Raw genomic sequence first — 21,614 nt, 5'->3', positions numbered from 1 at the left:
TTTATTGCATTTATAATTATATTATCAAAATAAAACTATATTATTTTTTAACATGGCTAATATATTGTGTTAAAAAATATAAGACATTTATTTATATTAAATTAAATTTTAAAAAAAATTTATCATAAAATTTTGAAAACGTGAACACGTTCACCTTTTTTTTGAAAGTGAACGCGTTCGGTTTTTGCCAATGAACGTTAAACGCTTTAGATTTTTAAGAAAAGTTTACAGCACTATTTTTAGATTTATTTAAGTCATTGAATAAATATACTGAAGAATTTTTTTAAAAAATATAATATGGCTAAAAATGTAAGCCTGATTTTATATATTTAGAAAATGGGATAATAATTTTTTTCCTATAGCGGAGTTAAACAAATACTGACCATGAGTGCAATTTCAATTGATTGGTCTTAAAATAAATTTTTAGTATTGGTGAGCAAAAAGTGAGACGATTTAAAATCGTTTTTTAGATATCTTCTGACAAGAAAGATATATGATATAATTTGCTGGAGAGCGATAAAGCGACGTCAAATTTTTCGAATTTTTCGCTCCCATTCGTATTGATTGGTAGGAGGTTTTGTAGATAACTGTTTTTATCCTGACGTGATGTAATGTTATAAGAATTTTGATCCCCATGTTCCTCCTCTATTTCGTATCCTAACCAGGAGCCTAGTAATGCCCCTGTCATACTGGCTATCGTGTCAGTGTCTCCACCTAGACTTATTGCATCGTATAACGTATCCAAGAAAAGGGTTGAAGAATTAGGCTTTATTTATTTTAAATAATATGATTTAATATTCCATATATGTTTTTTATGAAATATTTCATTTAATATCCTTTCAAACCGAAAAATGATAGTTTAAAATATATTATCGAGTTAAATACTTGTTAAACGTTATCAAATTTTTGACAAAACCTCCTTATATAATTTTTCTTTTAACTTTAAATTAAATAGCATCAACTTGATTAAGGCATTTAAAATTAGAATAAACATTTGTAATTATCAAAGACCCTTAAAAGGCAGTAAATCAGTATGATTTTAAAAATTCAGGCCATACCTAAAAATCAAGCTGTATCTAAAATAAGAAAAGTCACAAATCTGTGTCGAGCTGAATGATTATATCAATTAATCAATTAAAAATTTACATAATAAATAAACCATTCATTTGCGTCACATATTTTAAATTTCCCTTTTATAAAATATGTTATAAATGATTTAGAATGACCAAATTTTTAAAACCCAGGCCGAGCCTTGAAAAGAACAAAAAGCTTCTTTTCAATAATTTTCAATTATTGGTGTCATAGGTAGGCAATATTTTATTTCCCCAAATTTTTAATATAACAAACATTAATTTAAATGCAACTCCAAAGTAAAATTATATTATAATTTAATATTATTCTTAGAAAATACATAATTTTTATCAAATACAAAAGATAAAAAATTCTTTTAGAGCGGCATATCGAGTTAATTAAATCAAGTGACTAAAATCATATGTCATATTACCCTTGAATTCTCATGTGGAAATAAAAACGCAAGTGCTCAGATAGAGTTTGACAAATCCTAAGAAAGAATTATAATCAATGCTAAAATTTTCTTAAAAAAAAATCGCGAGCGAAACTATATATATAATCATCATAAAAATCAATAATATCCAATCGATATATATATTTTTCTTTACACTTTAATCAATAACCTAATTTTGACAAAAAATCAATACATTTTCATATCATATTACAACATGTACCCCCTTCTAAGGATAAAATCCAGGACTAAAATTTATTTATATATAAAAAAAAAATATTTACAATACAACAAAAAAAATCATGGGACCGGAGCGTTTATGAGGGATTCCTCTATTGAATCACTCATTTCCACCTCCGTTCCATTGAGCTCCGGTCCATTAATATTAAAATCTATATTTTTTCTAACCAATGACACCTTTTTGTTTTCCGCTGCTTGACCGAATTTATATAACCAACGTCTTTTTGCAACTTCTTCTGCTTCCCTCGCTATTAATCGTGCATCGTCCATTATTCTCCGCTGTTGACCTCCAGCCCATTATTCAACGTATAAGATGTGCTTACCCCACTCGCGCAATCCCTAGCTTTGTGTCCCCGTCCACTACAATTAAAGCAATTTATGTTAGTTCCTCTCATTCCCAGTTGTCTCATGGGAATAGTAGCTGGTCCAGACGCATATTTTGCATGTAAAGCCACTTTTCCTTGCGATGACATAGTACCATACGAATATGTTTGTGTTGCTCCTTCTTCAGTTTGTTACTCAATCCATGCATTGTGCCATTTATCGGCGAGTGGATTGGACATGTCTAAGGGGTAAGCACATCTTATACGTTGAATAATGGGCTTGATCGTTGGGCTGGAGGTCAACAGCGGAGAATAATGGACGATGCACGATTAATAGCGAGGGAAGCAGAAGAAGTTGCAAAAAGACGTTGGTTATATAAATTCGGTCAAGCAGCGGAAAACAAAAAGGTGTCATTGGTTAGAAAAAATATAGATTTTAATATTAATGGACCGGAGCTCAATGGAACGGAGGTGGAAATGAGTGATTCAATAGAGGAATCCCTCATAAACGCTCCGGTCCCATGATTTTTTTTGTTGTATTGTAAATATTTTTTTTTTATATAAATAAATTTTAGTAGGTACCCTGGATTTTATCCTTAGAAGGGGGTACATGTTGTAATATGATATGAAAATGTATTGATTTTTTGTCAAAATTAGGTTATTGATTAAAATGTAAAGAAAAATATATATATCGATTGGATATTATTGATTTTTATGATGATTATATATATAGTTTCGCTCGCGATTTTGAGATAGATTTTTGATATTATAATTTTGATACATATAGTTTTTTTTTAATGTTTTTCCGAAATTGTAAAAGAAAAATAATTATTTTTTTGGTTTAAAAATTGTGAAAAATATATATAATAAAGAAAAATAAAAGTGTGTTAAAAAATATTTCATATTTGACTCTAAGATTCGTATTTGACTCTAAGAAAATCCTAAAGATTAAAAATTGCCTTCTTACTACTTCTTACGTTTCTAACAGTTAGGTAACACCATTGACTACCATTGTATAGATTAAAGGCCGAAAATTATTTAAAAAGTATAAAAAAAAGAAAAATTCGAAAAAAAGAGGTAAAAATTTTTTTTTTAGGTAAGTTTATATGAATTGTTTTTTTATAATATTAATAATTATAGCTATAGTTTATGTTTTTTCTTTTAGAATAGTTAAAATTTTTTTAGTAAAATTACTAATAAGCTTACTATAATATAAAAAATTGAAATTAAAAAAAAAATAGTTAAAGATTTTAAAAAAAATGTGGAATAAAAAAATAATTACCACTAAAAATTATTTTAAATTAAAAGAGTTGGCACAGGGAGAGATATATGTGAGTATAGTTGTATTAATAATGTTATGGATTGGAGGATATTTATGTTATAAAAAAAATAGAAATAAAGAATTGAATAGAATAAGGTGTGTAAAGCAAATTGAACAGGAAAATAGGGAAATGGAAATTAAAAATAAGGAAAATGAAAATGATGAAATTAAAAGAATAGAACAAAAAAAAGAAATAGAAAAATTGAAAAAAGATATGAGAGAAGAATGGGAAGCGGAAAAAAAGAAAATAGAAGAAATAGAATTAAAGAAAAGAGAGGAAAAAGAGAAAATAGAATTAAGGAGAAAGAAGGAAGAAATACTAGAAATAGAAATGGCAGAAATAAAAATGAAAATAAAAGAATTGGAAGAAAAAATGTAAATAAAAGAATAGAACAAAATTAGAAAGGTCAAAAAGAATGTTATAATTGTGGAAAATTTGGGCATTTAAAAAGAGAATGTAATGCCAGGGTAAATCCAGGAGTTATACCAAAAATATGTAAAAGATGTGGAAATAAGGGTCATAATGAGGAAGAATGTTACGTTTTAGCTTACAAATTAGTGAATGGGAACCAAAAAAATGAAATATATTGTGGAAATTGTGGGAATTTAGGACATACTAAGGATAAATGTTATAAAAATGAACAAGGTGTTTGCAAAGCGTTTCCAGCGGTGGAATACGTAGGAAATGAGCAGAAAAATATAGTTAAACGAATTAATAGAGAAGATATAACTTGTTATAAGTGTCGAAATATTGGGCATTATGCGAAGGATTGTACAGTAGGATGACTGTATGATAGTGAAATAAAAACATTTGGAAGAGTTACATCAAAAAATGAGTTGGATCTATTGAAAGAAGATATATATAAAAATAAGATAAATGATCATATTGAAATAGAAAGAAAAAATGAAGGAAATAATAACTGTTGGAAAATGAACACGAAAGAATATACATATTAGTAATTTACCTATCTTTAAGTTGGAAGATAATAAAAATTTCGATCAATGTCCAAGAGTAAAAGTGAATGTAGGAAATAAAGAGATTTGGATGTTATTGGATACAGGGGCAACAATATCTGTGATGGGGTATAATGAATTTTACAAGTTATGGCCGAATGAACACATAATTAAGGATAGAATGAGGGTAAAACAATTTGAATGGTTCAGAAATTATGGTATTGGGAAAAGTAAATTTACCGGTATTATAGATTTTTGATATTATAATTTTGATACATATAGTTTTTTTAAATGTTTTTCCGAAAAAAAAATAATTATTTTTTTTGGTTTAAAAATTGTGAAAAATATATATAATAAAGAAAAATAAAAGTGTGAAAGAAAATGAATTTGTGGAAAGTAAAATACTAAAAGATGATGAAATTAAAAATATATTAAATATTTCTGAGGAAGTTCAGAAAAATGAAAAAATTATAAGTGATAAAAGGGGTCAGGAAAAACTTGATATTTTGGATAATAAAATTGATATAAGTTTAATACATGAACCTGATACGGAAATTGAAAAAAATATTGATTTGGAAATTGAAAATATTTCGGTTGATTTGGAAGTTGATAATATTTTGGAAAATTCAGAAATTAAAAAAAATAGTGATTTGGAAATTGAAAATATTTCAGTTGATCTGAAAGTGAAAAGTATTGTGGGAATTGTGTAATATGATATGAAAATGTATTGATTTTTTGTAAACTCCAATTATTAATTACATAAAAATTTAGACGCCAATAAAACCCAGGCCACTCATAAAGTGAATGTTTATATTAACTAAGGTTCAAAAAAATTGACCGATTTACTCCTTGTAGGGTTTGACAAATTCAATTCTCAAAACGCTTATATTTTAATAAATAAACCAAGATAAAGAAAATTCGGAATATACTATATTATAGGATAAATTTAAAGAAACTATTAAAGATCTCAGATCGTAATAATTAATCGTTTTTCTAATAAATTTTAACATGCCTGACTTTCATATACCAGACCTGATTATTAAAGGGTTAATAAATAATATTGCCAATGCAAATATAATGCGCATGATGAATGTGATCATATTTTTTTTTAAATATCGCAGAATGCGGAAGGTAATTATTAGTTAATGTACTTATCCACCAGCTGACCCAAAATGAAGTTTAGAAAAGTTTTGTTTTGTAAATCGAGAATCTTTCAATATAAAGTAGTTATTGAGTATTATCCTCCCATCTGTAAAACTTATGGCTTCTTATAGTGTTTTATGTCCCTCTTGTGGCAAATTAATATTCCTTACTAAATCAGGTAAACTATTACTCCATGGTCATAGATCATCAAGATATCTTTCACCTGGATTTCTCTTCCATAGCCCCTCTTTACCACCTTCAAGCTTCCCAGCCTTATTCTCTACTCCTTTTCTGCCTACTTTAATTAATAATGACCCAATAAGTAATAATGACCTTGATGACAATAAACATTTATCCACTGATGTCCCTCAACCCCTTTGGATCTAGAATATTATGACTAAACTATTTGTGTCTACAATCTCTAGGATACCCGTGGTGCTCGCATTTTGACTGCTAAAGAATTATTTAATCTTATTGCTTCGCATAACAATAACATCAACAATTCAGAGAAATGGAAAGAACTATTTCTCATTTAAAATCGCCTTCTAATAAAGACACAGATAATCTCTAATGCCAAATTAAAAATCCTAATGTCTTACCTTGTTCGTCATTCACCAAAAAGCAAATCAACAACTTCCAACCTTAAATGTCCCATAAAGCAAAATTGATTGGAAAAAATGTAATTTATGCAACATTAAAAGTGCACTTAACATTTCAGTTTCAATGTGTTTGCTCCAAACGACCATTCAACTATACAATCCCTTTTATCTAAACATCCTCAAGAATATATTGCCACTACTACTGCCACCACCATATCCCCAGATATACTTTCATTAAAAATTATAAAGGCTATTAAATCATTTAAAAAGGATTCGGCTGGAGGGTTAGACGGTTTCCGAGCAATTTACCTCCAGGATCTAACAAAGCCACCCATTCCATGCCACCACAGCCTAATATCAGACTTAATCATACTTCTTAATAACATTTTTAATAACCTTGTTTCACCATGCATTCTACACTTAATTTTTAGCGCTCGGCTTATTACGCTATCCACAAAGGATGGAGGCATTAGCCACATTGCTATTGAGACTATCTTACGAAGAATCATATCTAATATCATTTGTTGGTAAAAGCAAATCTTTACTTCCTAATCAATTAAGATTTAGTATCACACCACATGTCATCTGCTTTACGAATCAAACAACCTTTCTTTTACATTAGATTTTAATAATGCATTAACCCTCAAGAGAGAACATTTCATTCCTTCTTTCTGTAAAATTCCCAGATTCAACTTATATATCAGCTTGCTATGGTCACGTATCTTTTTTGAAATTTCATGAAACTACGTCAAGGTATATAACAAGGGGACCCCTTGGGTCCAGCTATCATCTGCGAGACTATTCGTACCATCACTGTCACCATAATGCAATGTCATTTTAAACATATGGTATTTAGATGATGGTACAGTTGCAGGATCTTACGATAAATTAATTAAAATTCCATTCTTTTCTGATCTGACTCCTATTAATGGGCTTTCCCTCAATCATAAAAAATGTGAATTTTATATGCCCAACAATTTTCATTCCATTCTTGATAACTTTTTTATAGTCGAGAAATCAAGTTCTACTCATCTAGGCTTACCTCTTTGAGGCAAGGCAGCAATATCCAAATTTATTGAAAACTTCCTGATTAAATTTGACAGACTTCAGAAAATCCTAGGATTTTTACCATCTCATCATTCATTCTTTCTCCTAAAGAATTTGCTATTTCAAAAATATTGCACGCCTTTTGCTCTGTTCCTCTTTTCATATTTCCAGACATATTACTAGATTTGGAGCTTAAAGTTAAAATCCCCCTTGAACCAATACCCTACCTCAAAATCTCGCCCAGTTGCTGGATGCAAACCGCTCTCCCGTGCAAATTTGGGATATAGGTTTTCGATCCCCTGTCTCACTGAGTAATGCAGCTTTTCCCTCATCATACACCCAAAATCAAACAATTACTAACAATTTTACCACCACTACAGATTCCCATCTGGGGTTGATACTATACCCATGGAAGTCAAATGCTCCAAATGCTTCCTTGCCTTTATTCTTCAGACAACAAGATTGGGACTTACCTTTAATCCAGCATTCCGTTGATTTCCTTTCGAACGCTGCCTTGAAGGGTATTTCCTCAATCTTTAACCCATCCCTCTCCAATAAATCAAAGTATTGATTCATTCCCCCCAATAAACTAAAATAGTAATTCTCCATCATCAATTCAACATTTCAACACAGGTTAATGGCTTGAGGCTATCTAGCTCCAACCTTGGTTTGCTTCTTTCCAATGAAGAACTTCGGATAGGAATAGTTCTCCGTTTAGGCTGTGATATCGTCACACCCTCATCTTGCAAACTATGTCAGCTCCGTGTTGAGAGTCTAGGTCACCACTCTTTTTACTGCCGTTTTTCTAGAGGCCGCCACCCACGCAATAGATTTATTATTGATAGAACTTTCTGAGCTAATATTCCATCAACTTTGGAACCTGTAGGTCTTAATCTCGGGGACAATATCATCCTGAAGGAATGACACTTATTCCATGGAGCAGGGTAATCCCGCTAGCCTGGGATTATAAATGTGTTGATCGGTTCGCAGCATCTTTTAGCTCTAATACCTTAGTTAGAGAGGAAATTAGAAAAATTAATAAATACATTAGTATTCCTAATATTACTCTAGCCCCCATTGTGTCTGACATAATCGGTGCTTTTGGACCCAGAACAAAAGATTTTTTCAAGGCACTCAGCCAAAAAATGGGCTTAATTTAGGTGATCCTAAGTAAGGTTTTTACCTACGCCAACGAATTTCAATGGAAATTTGTAGGTCTCATAATATATCAATCCATGGTGTAATCGTTTTTTAAATCGAAATAAATAATTGTTCAGTTTTAAAAAAAGGAAGTTAATTTAAGTTATAAATATAAACAAATTTTATAAATAACTTGATAGGCATTCTGATTTTTGTTGAAAGCAATTTTTAAAGCTCGTAAAAAGAAATAAATGGAAGTTGGGACGGATTTGACAGCCGAGACATCATTACCTAGTTTTATTATAATCATTATAATTTCAACATTCAATCTAAATGAAAATAAGAAGAAAAAAACTTCTACTATGGGAAGGGGGGGGGGGTGCTAAAATTTGTACAATACACTAACTATAGTCATTTTACATCTTTATATATAAATAGTCTTTAGAAGTAAAGTATCAAATAAGTTTAATAAAAGTTGGGATAAGAATATTTAATATTATCTATTTTATAACGTTGAATCTACCTAATTTTTTGATGATTTCAGGCCGATTGATTTCGGTAGAGTTTTGCATTAAAAATTCTTTTACTGTTTCGAATTTATCTAAAAAATCTGTCAAAGATTTCTGACATCTCCTGGCACGTTTTATTTAAAATATAATATATATAATTTATCAAATGGTCACCAGATTTATATTATTATTAATTGTAAAATTAAATTATCTAAGTAATAATAATTAAAAAGTAGATACAAATAAAATAAAAAATCTGATTATCAAAACAGGGAAATTTATTAAATAGGGCTGTGCCGATTAGAGGTTTGGAACAAAATTTTCAGGCTTGGCCTTTTTGAAATTTAGCTTTAACCCGGCCCGTTTACAATTTATTTACTAAGGTTTCCCGGCATAGCTTTTTAAATAAAAGGTCTAATCAGAAATTGAACACCAAAATAAACAACTATTTATAACATTGGGGAGTGGTTAAAAACAGTACTTTTTATGGATTACCCCTTCTATCAAATATAAAAATTCATCGATAATCAGGCCCAATATTTTTTCCCCGGTCCGGTTTGTGGTTATTTTTGCCAGACCCGGCCCAAATAAAAAAATCCGACATTACCCAGCGCGGGGATTGCAAACCTTTAATGCCAATTGGACCTGTGCGCCTCCGGCGGCCGGTATTTTTATTCACGCCGGAAAAGCCGCCGATTTTTATTATGGCGGCGGCGCGGCGTGTCTAATTTTTAGAAAGCATATTAATTATATTTATATATTAAATTATTATTATTTTAATTTGAATACTAACATTAAATCTAATTTATAATTTGTTTCATTCCAGCCCTTATTATTTTGTGTTTTGTAAATATCTTTTTAAAGTATTATTTAATATATGATTTTTTAAAACTTTATTAGAAAGGTTAAACTAAATCAAATTTATAATTTGTTTCATTCCAGCTCTTATTATTTTGTTTTTAAATATCTTTTAAAATATAAACTTAATATACAATTTATTAAATTAATTATGTAAAGCTTTATTTTGAAAGTTAATAATCTAATTTAATTTGTTTCATTTTAGCCCTAACTATTTTAATGTTTTTATATATCTTTCTAATGTTTAAAATAAATATGAAATCTAATAAGGCGAAATTATGTTTTGATGTCTGCTTAGATTTAATCCCATTTGATTCTATAAACAATAAAGGAATGACAGACTTTCTAAAGGTTTAAAATTTATATAAAATGATTATTAAAAAATAAATTGTTCAAAAATTAGAAATATAAGATAATTGATTCCTCGTCAGAATTGCCAAATAGGACAACCATTAGTCGGGATACACTAGACGATGTTTATTTATCTCTGAAGGCGCATGTTTTAAATTTGTTTGACTCTGGACCAAAATTTTGTTATATCACTTTTGATTTGTGGACCGATCATTTCAAGCGTCGAAATTATATCACATTTAGTCTTCATCATTTAGATGAAAATTTTGATTTAAAATATTTTACCCTCAACTAGAAATGTAACTCAAAAGCATACTGGGGAAACAATATTATCTGATATTGATAGTATTGAAGAGGAGTTCCATTTAAAAGCCAAAATAATACAAATAGTAACTGATGCTGGTGCCAATGTCAAAAGAAGCGTCAGATTAGGGGATTATGAGCATCATTTATGCTTAGGGCATGGACTTCATAATTTGGTTACAGTTGTTGGCATAAAAAAGTTACCAAGATTTATATTCTCATTAAAATAATTAGAAAAATTATTTCAGCCCTCAGATATCGAGTAGCTGATTTGGAATGTGAAATTGAGGCTGAACATGGTAAATGTCTGCATTCAATTTATGAGACAGGTAATATCTTGGATATTGATGATTCTGATTACCTTACCATTTTGATATGTCTGATGAATCGGATAATTGAAATGGCATTGCACCAACCAATCCAATTAATGCAAAAACTTTAAAAATAAATTGCCCAACCCGCTAGCATATTATGCTAGGAAGTATTTGCATTGCAAACAAAATTCCTATAAATAATGTTCTAAATAAAATAGGAAAACAATCTTTAAAACTCTTTAATAATGAATAGGATATGATAGATGAGCTTTAAGTAAATCCATTCCGAGAGTCGGTGGAATTTCTTTCCTCCCAAAAAGGATCTACAATAAACTCAGGGTTATCATTTAGCAGTGAAATAGAAGCTCATATACAAATTAATAAATCTGATTGCTCAGATATAATATGCTTAAAAGAAAATATGAAAAAAAAGCTTGACCATAGGTTTCCGATCACTGAACTTCAAGTTATTTTATATTTTTATTAATAAAATTATATTCTAAACATTAGATATTAGCAACTATACTTGATCTAAGATTTCAAAATCCTAATATTGTTTTACAATATTTAAATTCAAATTCTACGAAATCATTGCAATTTCTAATACGACATTTTTTAGAGCATGATAGAAATGCTCAGCGTGAAATTCAAGTCTAGGATGGTACATCATGCTCTTATATAGCGAAATTAGCTCGAAAACATTCCCTTCCTATTAACGATTATAACAATATTACTAATCTTAAACAAGAATGCCATATTTTGCTCAGCCAGAATATTATTTCAGAAGAGGATGCATTGCTCTTGGAAGAAAAAGCGACTGGAACTTCCTATGCATGCCAATTTAGCTAGGAAGGTTCTTTGCATACCTGCAACCAGTACACTCAGCAAAAAAATTTTTTCCATTGCTGGATTAATACTCAATGCTAAAAGGAGTTCTTTATGTCCTATAAATCTTGATAAAATACTGTTTATTCATGACAATTATAATTTTGCTAAATCTGAATTCTGACTTATCATATTTCATACTTCATATTTTGCCTGCATTCCAAATTTTAATTATAATAAAAATCAATAGGATATTTCTTATATGCGTTGTTGGTATGAGTCTGATTAAGTAAAAATACAATTCCTTAGTTTATTTCTGAGAATGAGAAAATACATAAATTTAAATTGGAGTGAGACGGGAGATAATTTAAGATCAATTAAACTATGTTAGCAATGTGTTAGAAAAGATCGCCTACATAAATTATAAAAAATGTAATACATTAATTTATAAATTAAATTCATTAAAAAATATATTGATTTATAAATTAAATTCATTAAAAAAAATTTTTAAATAAATATTGCGCCGCCGCCGCTGCCGAAAATTTAGTAGGCGGCGGCAAAATCGGCGCGCCGCCGAACGCCGATAAAAAATTTTTAAAAAACCGCCGCCGTTGATTGAGACATCGGCGCACAGGTCTAATGCCAATACACAATTCTTCACCGATCCTATATTACTATAAAACTGATCATATATATATAAATTGATTTTATTTACAACTATCTTTGATTCAATGTAATAAATTAATTAATATTCCTATACAAAAAAAACCAAATTAGCTTCCACGAATTATTAAGTGTATTTGTTTTTATATATTCTCGAAAATTATCTCATTTAAAATATAATGTTTACAGCTGAATGCAATGTTGTTAAACGGCTGTATTTAATTGATTTTAAAAAACGACTATCAAGATTTTAATTAAAATATTATTATCCAAGCCTATAAATTTCGAAAATAGAGGTCCAAACCTTTCTAACCACTGTGGGCTATCTCCAAGCTTGAATAGTTTATTTTTGGCTTAAATCTTAAATTTTAAAAATCGGATAAATCAAGCCATTTAACAACACTAGCTTAGTGTGACTCGTTAGATATTTTAAAAACCTTTTCAAGTTGCAGATATAACAAAAAAATTAACTTTTTAGTTACTCTAACTTTTAAAATAATTCGATTTTTTTTAAACATTACAAATAAATTGAATTTTTAGTTTTATGAATTTACTTATGATGCCTGGAAATTTCGACAATAGATGTTCAAATTTTTCTCACAACTGTGGGCAGAATCTCCAAGCTTGAATAATTTATTTTTGACTTAAATCTTTTGAGTTAGTCGTTTTTAAAAATCGGATAAATCAAGCCGTTAACCCTAGTTTAATGTCACTCCTTAGATATTTTAAAATCCTTTCCATGTTGCATATTAAAAAAAATTTAATTACTCTATATTTTATAATAATTCGATTTTTTTAAACATTATAAATAAATTGAATTTTGATTCCTTTTATGAATTTATTATTATTATGATAAAATTCAATATATTATATAATTATATATATATATAATCATAATATAACTAAAAAAACAAAAATATAGGATCGGATCGCTTTTTTTAAAAATATAGGCCCGATCTGATATTTTTTGAAACCGCTAAATGGTCCCGATTCGGCATCTAATATTTGCACATCTACTATTAGATAAAATGTTTAAAGAAATATTGGGAAAGAAATCATTTACAAGTTTCAAAGTAAAGTCTTAAAGCATTTTACCAAAAAATATTTTACAATATCTAAGGAAACAAATCATAATTTCAGGGCTGAGAACCCGAATACAAGACCCGTTAGGGTTTAACGTTCAAAAATTGTTTTTTATATTTATTTTCATTATATAACATGAAAAAAAAATTTCGTTGTATGATTTTTATTATATTTTAAATCTAATTTTTATCACTCATAAGTTTTTAAAATTTTATGTGACAAATAACATCATAGGGCTAGAATTGGGGTGCTCCACTTGCAAAATTGTTAAAACTGGGAAAACGATTTTAAAGTTTAGATTCAAATATAAGAAAACTTATAGAATAATGCAAGTAAAAAATTGATAATTAATTTATACTATTTCTAAATAATAGCCAAATTTTGCTCAAAAATTTTTTGAGGATTTTGTTTGATAAAATCAAAATACAAGTAGATAAAAATAACCACCTCATGAATTATATTTTTGTTCAAAATTTTCCGTCTCAATTTTATTTATGAGAATTTATTAAATAAAAGCAAAATAAACAGAGATACCTTATCTAAATCATCAAATTATATAATATAGGCAAACAATCTTTATTTCATTCTAATTTATTAATGGAAATAATAATTTCGTTGAATAAAAAATTATGCCAATAATATTTAACTGATAATTTTTCCATACATATTTATAGTAATTTATTTTAAAAAGGCGCACAATGGGTGATTGCATTAGGCTGGTTTTTGGACCATAAGCCCGCCCCAATGTTTTTAAAAAATTTAACCCGCCCGCCTATAGTTTTCAAAAAAATATACCCTCCCGCCCATTAGTCTTAAATTCCTTACCCGCCCGCCCATTAGTCTAAAATTTTTTACCCGCCCACCCATTATTTGAAAAAATTTTTTAACCCAAGCATGCTATTATAATATTTAATTATGGTCATTCTTTCAATTTTTTAAATATCTAATAAAAAAAAATTCAGCATTATACCTCTATATAAAGTTTTATAATTTAGTATTCAATTTAAATTATGGATAATTTATTTAATCAAATAAAATATTTATGAAAAAAATATAAATATAAAATTGATATTATATGTAATTATAATGCAAAAATTATTATGAATAGACATTTACTGGGTTCAAACACGTTCTTCTTTATTCTAAAAACCTTCCAGCAATGCTAAACCTCGTAAAGAATTGCAGGAATTGCCAATTTTTTCTTGCTATTGATAGCTTTGGCAAATCTCTTTCTTGTCGTTTCCTCCAAAGTAGTTTTAAATATACAAAAAAGTTTTTTTATTTTTAAAAAAAATATGATACCAAAAAAGAACATTTTAATTTTTAATATCCAAAAAAGTTCATAAGAACAATTTTTTATTAAATTTACTTAACCCACCCGCCCATTGTTTAAATTTCTTAACCACACCATCCACTCATAGTTTTAAAAATTTTTACCCGTCCGCCCGCCTGCCCGTTCTTAAAGTAATTTTGCACGCAGACCTCTAGTGCATATATAATAAAAATTATAAAAATTTGCAGTGTTTTGACCTGGCCAAAAATTAATATGTTAAAATTTAGTTTTAATTTATATATTTAGTGGAAAATAATCGATGAAATACACTCCTAGGGGAGCACTCCAATTCTAGACTATTGACATATTATAATAAAATGTTTTTAGAAAAATATAACTAACAGAACATAAAAGCTAACTAGCCCTAATCTCATTTTTAGAAATTTTATAAACATTTTAAAAAAATTAATAAGGATGCAAATATTCCTGACTTCTGAGAAGATAATAGTTCATTTGATATTATACATATTAGGGAAAATTGTTCTAGGCGTTTCAGCAATATAGGGCCACTATATATTTTATCAGAGACCCAAGGCCGGGTCGTATATTTTAAAACAGAATATTTTAAATCTCCATTATCAGCTATAAAAATTAAAAATAAATTTAATAGTTTTTTTTAAATTGAGCAGGGCCGAAAATTTTTTTAAAAAAAAATCCGGATTGGGCTTGAAATATAAAACCCGCAAGGCCTAAAAATTTTTTTCAAAAAAAAATCTGCAAATGATATCTCTGCAGATCTCTGATTAATATTAAACTTAAAAAATATCGGGTTAGTGTTAATCGAACATTTCACCATTATATGCATTGCTAGACTTCTTTCTTTCTATCTTATGGAAGTGTCAATAATATTTTGAAAGATATCATGATAATCGCTTAAATAAAATTTGTATAATATTATTTTTTGAATTGTATTATTTATTATAGCTATAATATAATTATGATGACAAATTATTTTATGGTGAATAATGAATATATATATATAATAAAATTAATTTTTAAAAACTGGTGTTCAATAAATAAAAAAAAATTTTTTCTATACTTCGGACAATGAACATGATTCAGGGATTTTTCTATCCTTTTCTAAAGGTGAGGATTCTCAGCCCTGTAAATAATTACACAATAAGAACAAAAAAATAATAACTAAATACCATAGGTTAATAAGTTTTTATCTTAGATAGACAAGTATATGTACCATGACCTTATAAAATTATTATATATATTAAAATCAGATTTAGTTGAGGCATTAAATATTTGAATTAGCTGCCTCTTTTAAATCGAATATACAAATGTTTTTATAATTTACTCATTATATAAAACGGAATTCTCGTTATTTTCTTCATAGAATTTAACACAACTAAGCGGGAAATAATGTAGAAGTGAACCTTCATATTTTGACACCTCTTTCAAACCTTGAGTTAGAATTTGCAAGGTCTCAAGTGCCAATGATTGACCATTTAACATGGAAGAACCTATTTTTGGAGGTGGTGGAAGCAAAATGGCCTGAGCTAAGACTAAAGCTTGACACAAGGCACCGTATATCGCTATTGGGTGAGAATGGGTTAAGAGAGTCGTTTCAATGACAGACTAAAAATTAAAATTTGTAGAAGTTTTTAAGCATATTTTATTTTAAGAAAATCAGAAATGCACTGATACCATTTTTTTCAACAAATACTAATACCATAGATACCCATTATATATTATATTGAGGAAAAAGCAAGGATATAGTATAGTAATTCATCAATATATCATTTTATATTTATTTATAATTACATGACGCACCAGCATTCACAGTACCAGCCATCATACTTTCAATTTTAACCAACACCAGGCCTATTCTCATACAATTAATCCTTATATATTGAATGGAAAAAATAGGACTACATTTAAGCCATGGAAAAAAAATCTATAAATTTCTAAACAGATAAGAATTCTTTTTTCCATATTTCTTTTTATACTTTTAAATTATTGAGGAATTAACATTATGAAGAATAATAAACGTAAAATAAATCATGGCTGTTTCATTATATGGTTTTTATGGAATAAATTTAAAAATAAATATTTTTGTGGAAATAAAGACTGGAAAGAATTTTATGATTATTTTCTTAAAATAAACTTTAGTAGTTTATTTTTGATTATATTTCAAAACTATAAAATTTGATATCCCTATCGAATATAGTTGTCGTCATCAGTACAAAAAATGCCCTGTCGTTATCTAGTAATTTTTATAGATTATTATCTCGAGTAGCTTGTAGTCCGCTACTTAAAAAAATGATTTTACATATAGCTACTTTAAGTTTGTAATATAAATTGATGGACAAAATTAAAGTTTTCGAAATATCTCAAAAACAAAAAAATATATACCAAATTGACGAATTTTCATATTATATAAAAATGACCATTTGTATTATTATAAATCCTATAATAATTTATTCAGTTTTAGAAAAAATAACTGATTATGAATGAAGGATACAGAAGAAATTCATGATATGTAGAATAATGGAGCAAATATTAATATCGGTATAAATTTATTTAAACCCAAATAAAAATATGTATAAGAATGAAATGAAGGTATAACTTACTGCCATTTTCTAAATAAAATTTTATCATATTTCAAAAATATTTAAATGAATTCTCGTTAGAGGTGGGCGCGGGTCTAATTTTTTATTCACGACTAGCCAACTCACGTTGGCAAAAATAAAATTAACGTCTAGCGCCCAATACTCAAAATTGTTTAAACCAACCTGCTCATGAAATACAATGTTTTGATCAGGCCGTCTCGCCCGAAAAATTCACGGTGTTTTTAATATCCTTCTGTATTTCTAAAAGCTTACTTACTATTATTCTTAAACTTTTTTTGAGTTTATTCCATCTTATCTTTAAGTATTTTCATTAAATTATTAAAATTGTCGTTTTTATTTCTATAATTGCATACAAATTGAAAACGAAATAACATTTATAAATCAAAATTTTACTTAAAAAAAAAGAATGTCCATATTTTTTTTATTTTAATGCTCGTCTTTCCCCTAATAAGATTTTGGCTTATAAAATAACATTTCAAAGCCGAACTTACCGGGCTGATAAATTTTCTAAAAAAGCTATTTTACTTCTTCTTAAACTTCAAAATATCTTGATTGTTATTTTTATGGCCAAGAATTGGATTTTTTTGTTTATCCTCAAAACTTTCATTAGAAGATGTATACACTCATCAGAATCAGACAAATAATCTGGGATTTCTCTAAATGTTTTATGAATACGTGGTTTTTTATAGGTGGCTGATCAATTAGAAAACTTAAAAATGTGAGTTGGCATTGCCTAATAAGTATCATCGAATTTAAAACTTTAGCATTAGTAAAATTGTAAATATGTCTGCCTTTTTTTGCGTCGGTTAAACTTAATACTTAAAATTTTCGAATCAAGCCTATCTTATGCACTGTCTGAATGATAAAAAAAATTTAATAAAAGGTAATACTTTGTTTTTTAAAGGTTTTCATTGTTATTGTATAGCCTTCTGAAGGTTGACAAAATTTTATTAATTTTTGTTTCCCATAGATAAACCTCATTTATTGTGGGACCTTCTAAACATTGATAGGAAATTATCTAGTTCCCGTATGATGTTTATAATAATTTTCGCCAATCTGATTAATTTTTGTTTTCTAAACAGGTAAGCCTGTATTTCATAATAGACAGTACTGTGGGGTATCGGTATTAGTAAAAAGGCAGTATTGGTGCATCTCTGACTAATTGTAACTTTTTGCTTGTTTTTGGAGCTTGGGCAACAAATATTAGAGAGCTGCAACTGGCATTTTTTTTTAAAAAAAGTAACAAACAGGTTTAAATATTTTTTAAGCAATGAGTGGGCAAGAGAACGTATTTTAAGGTCTGGATAAGAGCGTGGATTGTTTATCTCAATTGTTGCATATTATAAGTTTAATTAAAAAATAAAACAGAGGACATATTTTTAAAAAAAAATTATGGGCAGGAAAGTTAATAATTTTTAAAAAAATGGGTGGTTTGGGCCAAAATAAAACTCGCCCATTGCAGATCTTTAGTATATGTGTATATATATAGTCAATAAATATCAAATCGAGAGACGATTCATGGCGACTTCCCTTGGATTTAATGATCGGTATATGAGAGTGTATCATTGATTATAAAAATCTAATAAATTATAAATAAAATTAACTGGGTAAAAATATGATTTAAATTATAAAACATAATGCATAATAAATAATTCAAGGATAAATAAAATATAAACTGAATAAAAAATGACTGATAAAGATAATATATCCTATATCTAGCATTTCTACATTATAAATTTCCAATTTAATTCTCACAGATCTTAAGTCATTCTTTAATTTATTATTATAGTTGGAAGTGAGACTGAGATCTCGGTAGACAGTTAATAAGGCTAGGTTCTTGATTTGTAGAAGTTATGCTTAAGTAACTTTTAACCTCTTCAACAAGGAAAATACTCATTTTCACATGTAATGAAAAATAGGGTGGCCAATATCAGTAACACATTTTTATATTTGTCCTAATGCTTAAATGCTGTTCAAAGTTTTTAAACGCTTCAATGAGATTTTGAACATGAAGGGGTAATCAAATTAAATTATTGTACCAACATTCTGCAGTTTATAGTTACTAGCAATAGGGAAAACATAAAACGACACTAATCTCTTTATACTAATTTATTTTAGGTTATAACTAATTTTTGCTATTTACTCTAGGCAATAAAAAATTAAAATATTTTAGTATTACTATTTTGTTATTAATATATCTATTAATTCTTTTGAATGCTCAAATGCTATCACTTTAAATAAATTTAAGTTTTTGAATAGTAGCTTTCAATTTATAAGCAGATAAAATCAAATGAATGTTGAAATATTTTTGTTGTATGATCTTTTAGACCTGTTTTATTTTCAGATCTATCATTTGAAGATAATGGTAGACTAGTAATTACAAATAAATTATTTTTAGAATAAGAAAAGTTTTAAAAAATTAAATTATTCAAAAGGAAATTCAAATTATGAGCAATTGAGAGTAGTCATAGGTATACGACCAAAATGTAACATTGATACTTATTTCTGGAGAGGCATGAGCTCATACAGCCAAGGCAAAAACATCATACCTGAATTAATCTAATAATAACCTGGAGCCTAAAAGCTGCCTACATCTCGAGCCTAACAATCTATCATCGGAGGATAGTTGCTTATGTAAACAAGTTTGAACTAGGGGATGCCATTTGCCAAGTTATGCTATCGTATCTAACACCATTTGTAGTTTTCTATGATCTATATTCATTGTTGAAATAGATTAACAATTTCAATATTGTCTTTTCAAATTGAGGGGCCATATCTTTTCCCATGAGCTAGTTCCAAATCTAAAATTTGGGCAAATTAATAAGGTGCACTGCATGTACCATGTTCTAATTAAATCCATGGAAGTCTACATGAAGAACGCCAAAAAATTTGTCAACTTAACATAGAAATTGACCAATTGTCAGCTGAGTATAATAGTATTCTATATCCTTTTTTAAATTTATCAAGAGTATTTTAAAATAAATATTTATTGTATACTAAATAGGCGATCACACTAATAATGCAAATAAAGGGTTATTCTAATTTTGTTTAAATTTTTTTTATTGTGATTTGGTTGAATAAGGTACTGAGAATTGATTTATCAAAAATGTGTATATTGTAAAGAAAGTGGATACAGAACAGTATAATATTCAGCCACCAATATATAAAAATACATTTTATTCAAAAAACATTAAGCATATGATTATCTAAAACTCTGATTAATGCTTCACTATCACATTTATAATATAAAAGAGCTAAGGGAGTTATCCTCATAGATGACCCATTGCCAAAAGAACCCTCTCCATCAAACTGTTGCCTAGCATATCCAAAGAGATCTTCTAAATTAATGTGTAGATTTCAATAAAAAAAAATTTTTTTTAATTCATCTTCATTTAACCATTAATTTTAAAATATAGGCTCTTATTTTAAAATAAAATATTTAATCCCTAATTTTATTACAATCATATTTAAAAAGAATTATTAGTTTTTATTCAACTTTTATGAAATATAAGTAAATTACCATCTTTTATTTGGGATTTAAACTGTTGCATAACTTTGCCAATGTTATTACCATATCCTCTCTCAGGTTCATTATAATAGGTGATTGTAAAACTTTAAAATAAGTTATAAATAATCCAAAAATGTCTAAACTTGTTCAAAATTGATTTTATGTACACACCCTTATTTTCTATCAAAGATTTCGCCAAATCAAATGTAAACGCAGTATCATCAGAATATTTTATAAGATTTTGATCTATTGAAATAGTCACCCTTTTATAAAAAAAATTGTATTTATACTATTTATAACATCTTTAATTTCATTAATGTCCACAATTTTGTTGCCCTCAAATTTTTTACCCAAACAATCCCCTATTAGCACTCCAACTATAGAACCCTGAAATTTTGTCAATGTGTTATACTTATGATTAACATTGTGCATGGTAAAACTACAGGAATGGTATTGATTGATAATCAAATTGCAATAATATTTGACAGATCAGTGGCATTTATCAAAATGTCATTTTTTAAAAAATAAATTATTTATATTAAAAATAACAGGGTTGGACAGTATCGCGGATATTTGTATCTAATTAAAAATTTTGTAAAGTATCTAAGATACAAATTATTTTAAAGTATCTATACCTTAATCAATTTGTATTCGAAATTATTTAAAAAAAATTTTATATTACTAATTTAAAAAATATTAAAATTTAAATGAAAAATTCATTCATTCATTCATTACCACGCCTGAAATTGCACTCACCAGGAGTTGAAGCGTTCATCATGTATTTTCACTAGTATATAGATCCCATATATGATGTCTACCCGTTTTATTATAGTGGACGGTACCACTATGTAGCCAGTTAACAAAGTGAAGAAGGAAGAAGTACAATAATGGTGATGTATTAGTTCCGTTACCGGCAGAATAGTGTTAAGAAAAAAATAAAAATAATGTCATATAATAATGTACCTGCATCCTTAAGTGGTATTTAGTGAGGCAACAAAA

General features: G+C 27.9%; 1 protein-coding gene across 1 annotated transcript; it reads right to left on the bottom strand.

The window, feature by feature from the left end:
- Nucleotides 1–21,039, bottom strand: LOC135926276 (ADP-ribosylhydrolase ARH3-like). Its single transcript, XM_065462082.1, has 8 exons — nt 20,906–21,039; nt 20,759–20,861; nt 20,628–20,719; nt 20,297–20,445; nt 15,832–16,112; nt 8,813–8,922; nt 8,483–8,580; nt 1–766 (listed from the first exon to the last, which is right to left on the bottom strand). The coding sequence occupies exons 3-8, from the start codon at nt 20,656–20,658 to the stop codon at nt 467–469; spliced, it is 969 nt and encodes a 322-aa protein (XP_065318154.1). The 5' UTR covers nt 20,659–20,719; nt 20,759–20,861; nt 20,906–21,039; the 3' UTR covers nt 1–466.
- Between the last annotated feature and the right edge of the window lie 575 nt (nt 21,040–21,614).

This window comes from Gordionus sp. m RMFG-2023, chromosome 3 (genome assembly GCF_954871325.1).
Source record: "Gordionus sp. m RMFG-2023 chromosome 3, tfGorSpeb1-WG-v2, whole genome shotgun sequence".
Taxonomy (NCBI): Eukaryota; Metazoa; Nematomorpha; class Gordioida; order Chordodea; family Parachordodidae; genus Gordionus; species Gordionus sp. m RMFG-2023.
The sequence above is the reverse complement of the archived record's forward strand: the minus strand, read 5'-3'. Positions and strand labels throughout refer to the sequence as shown.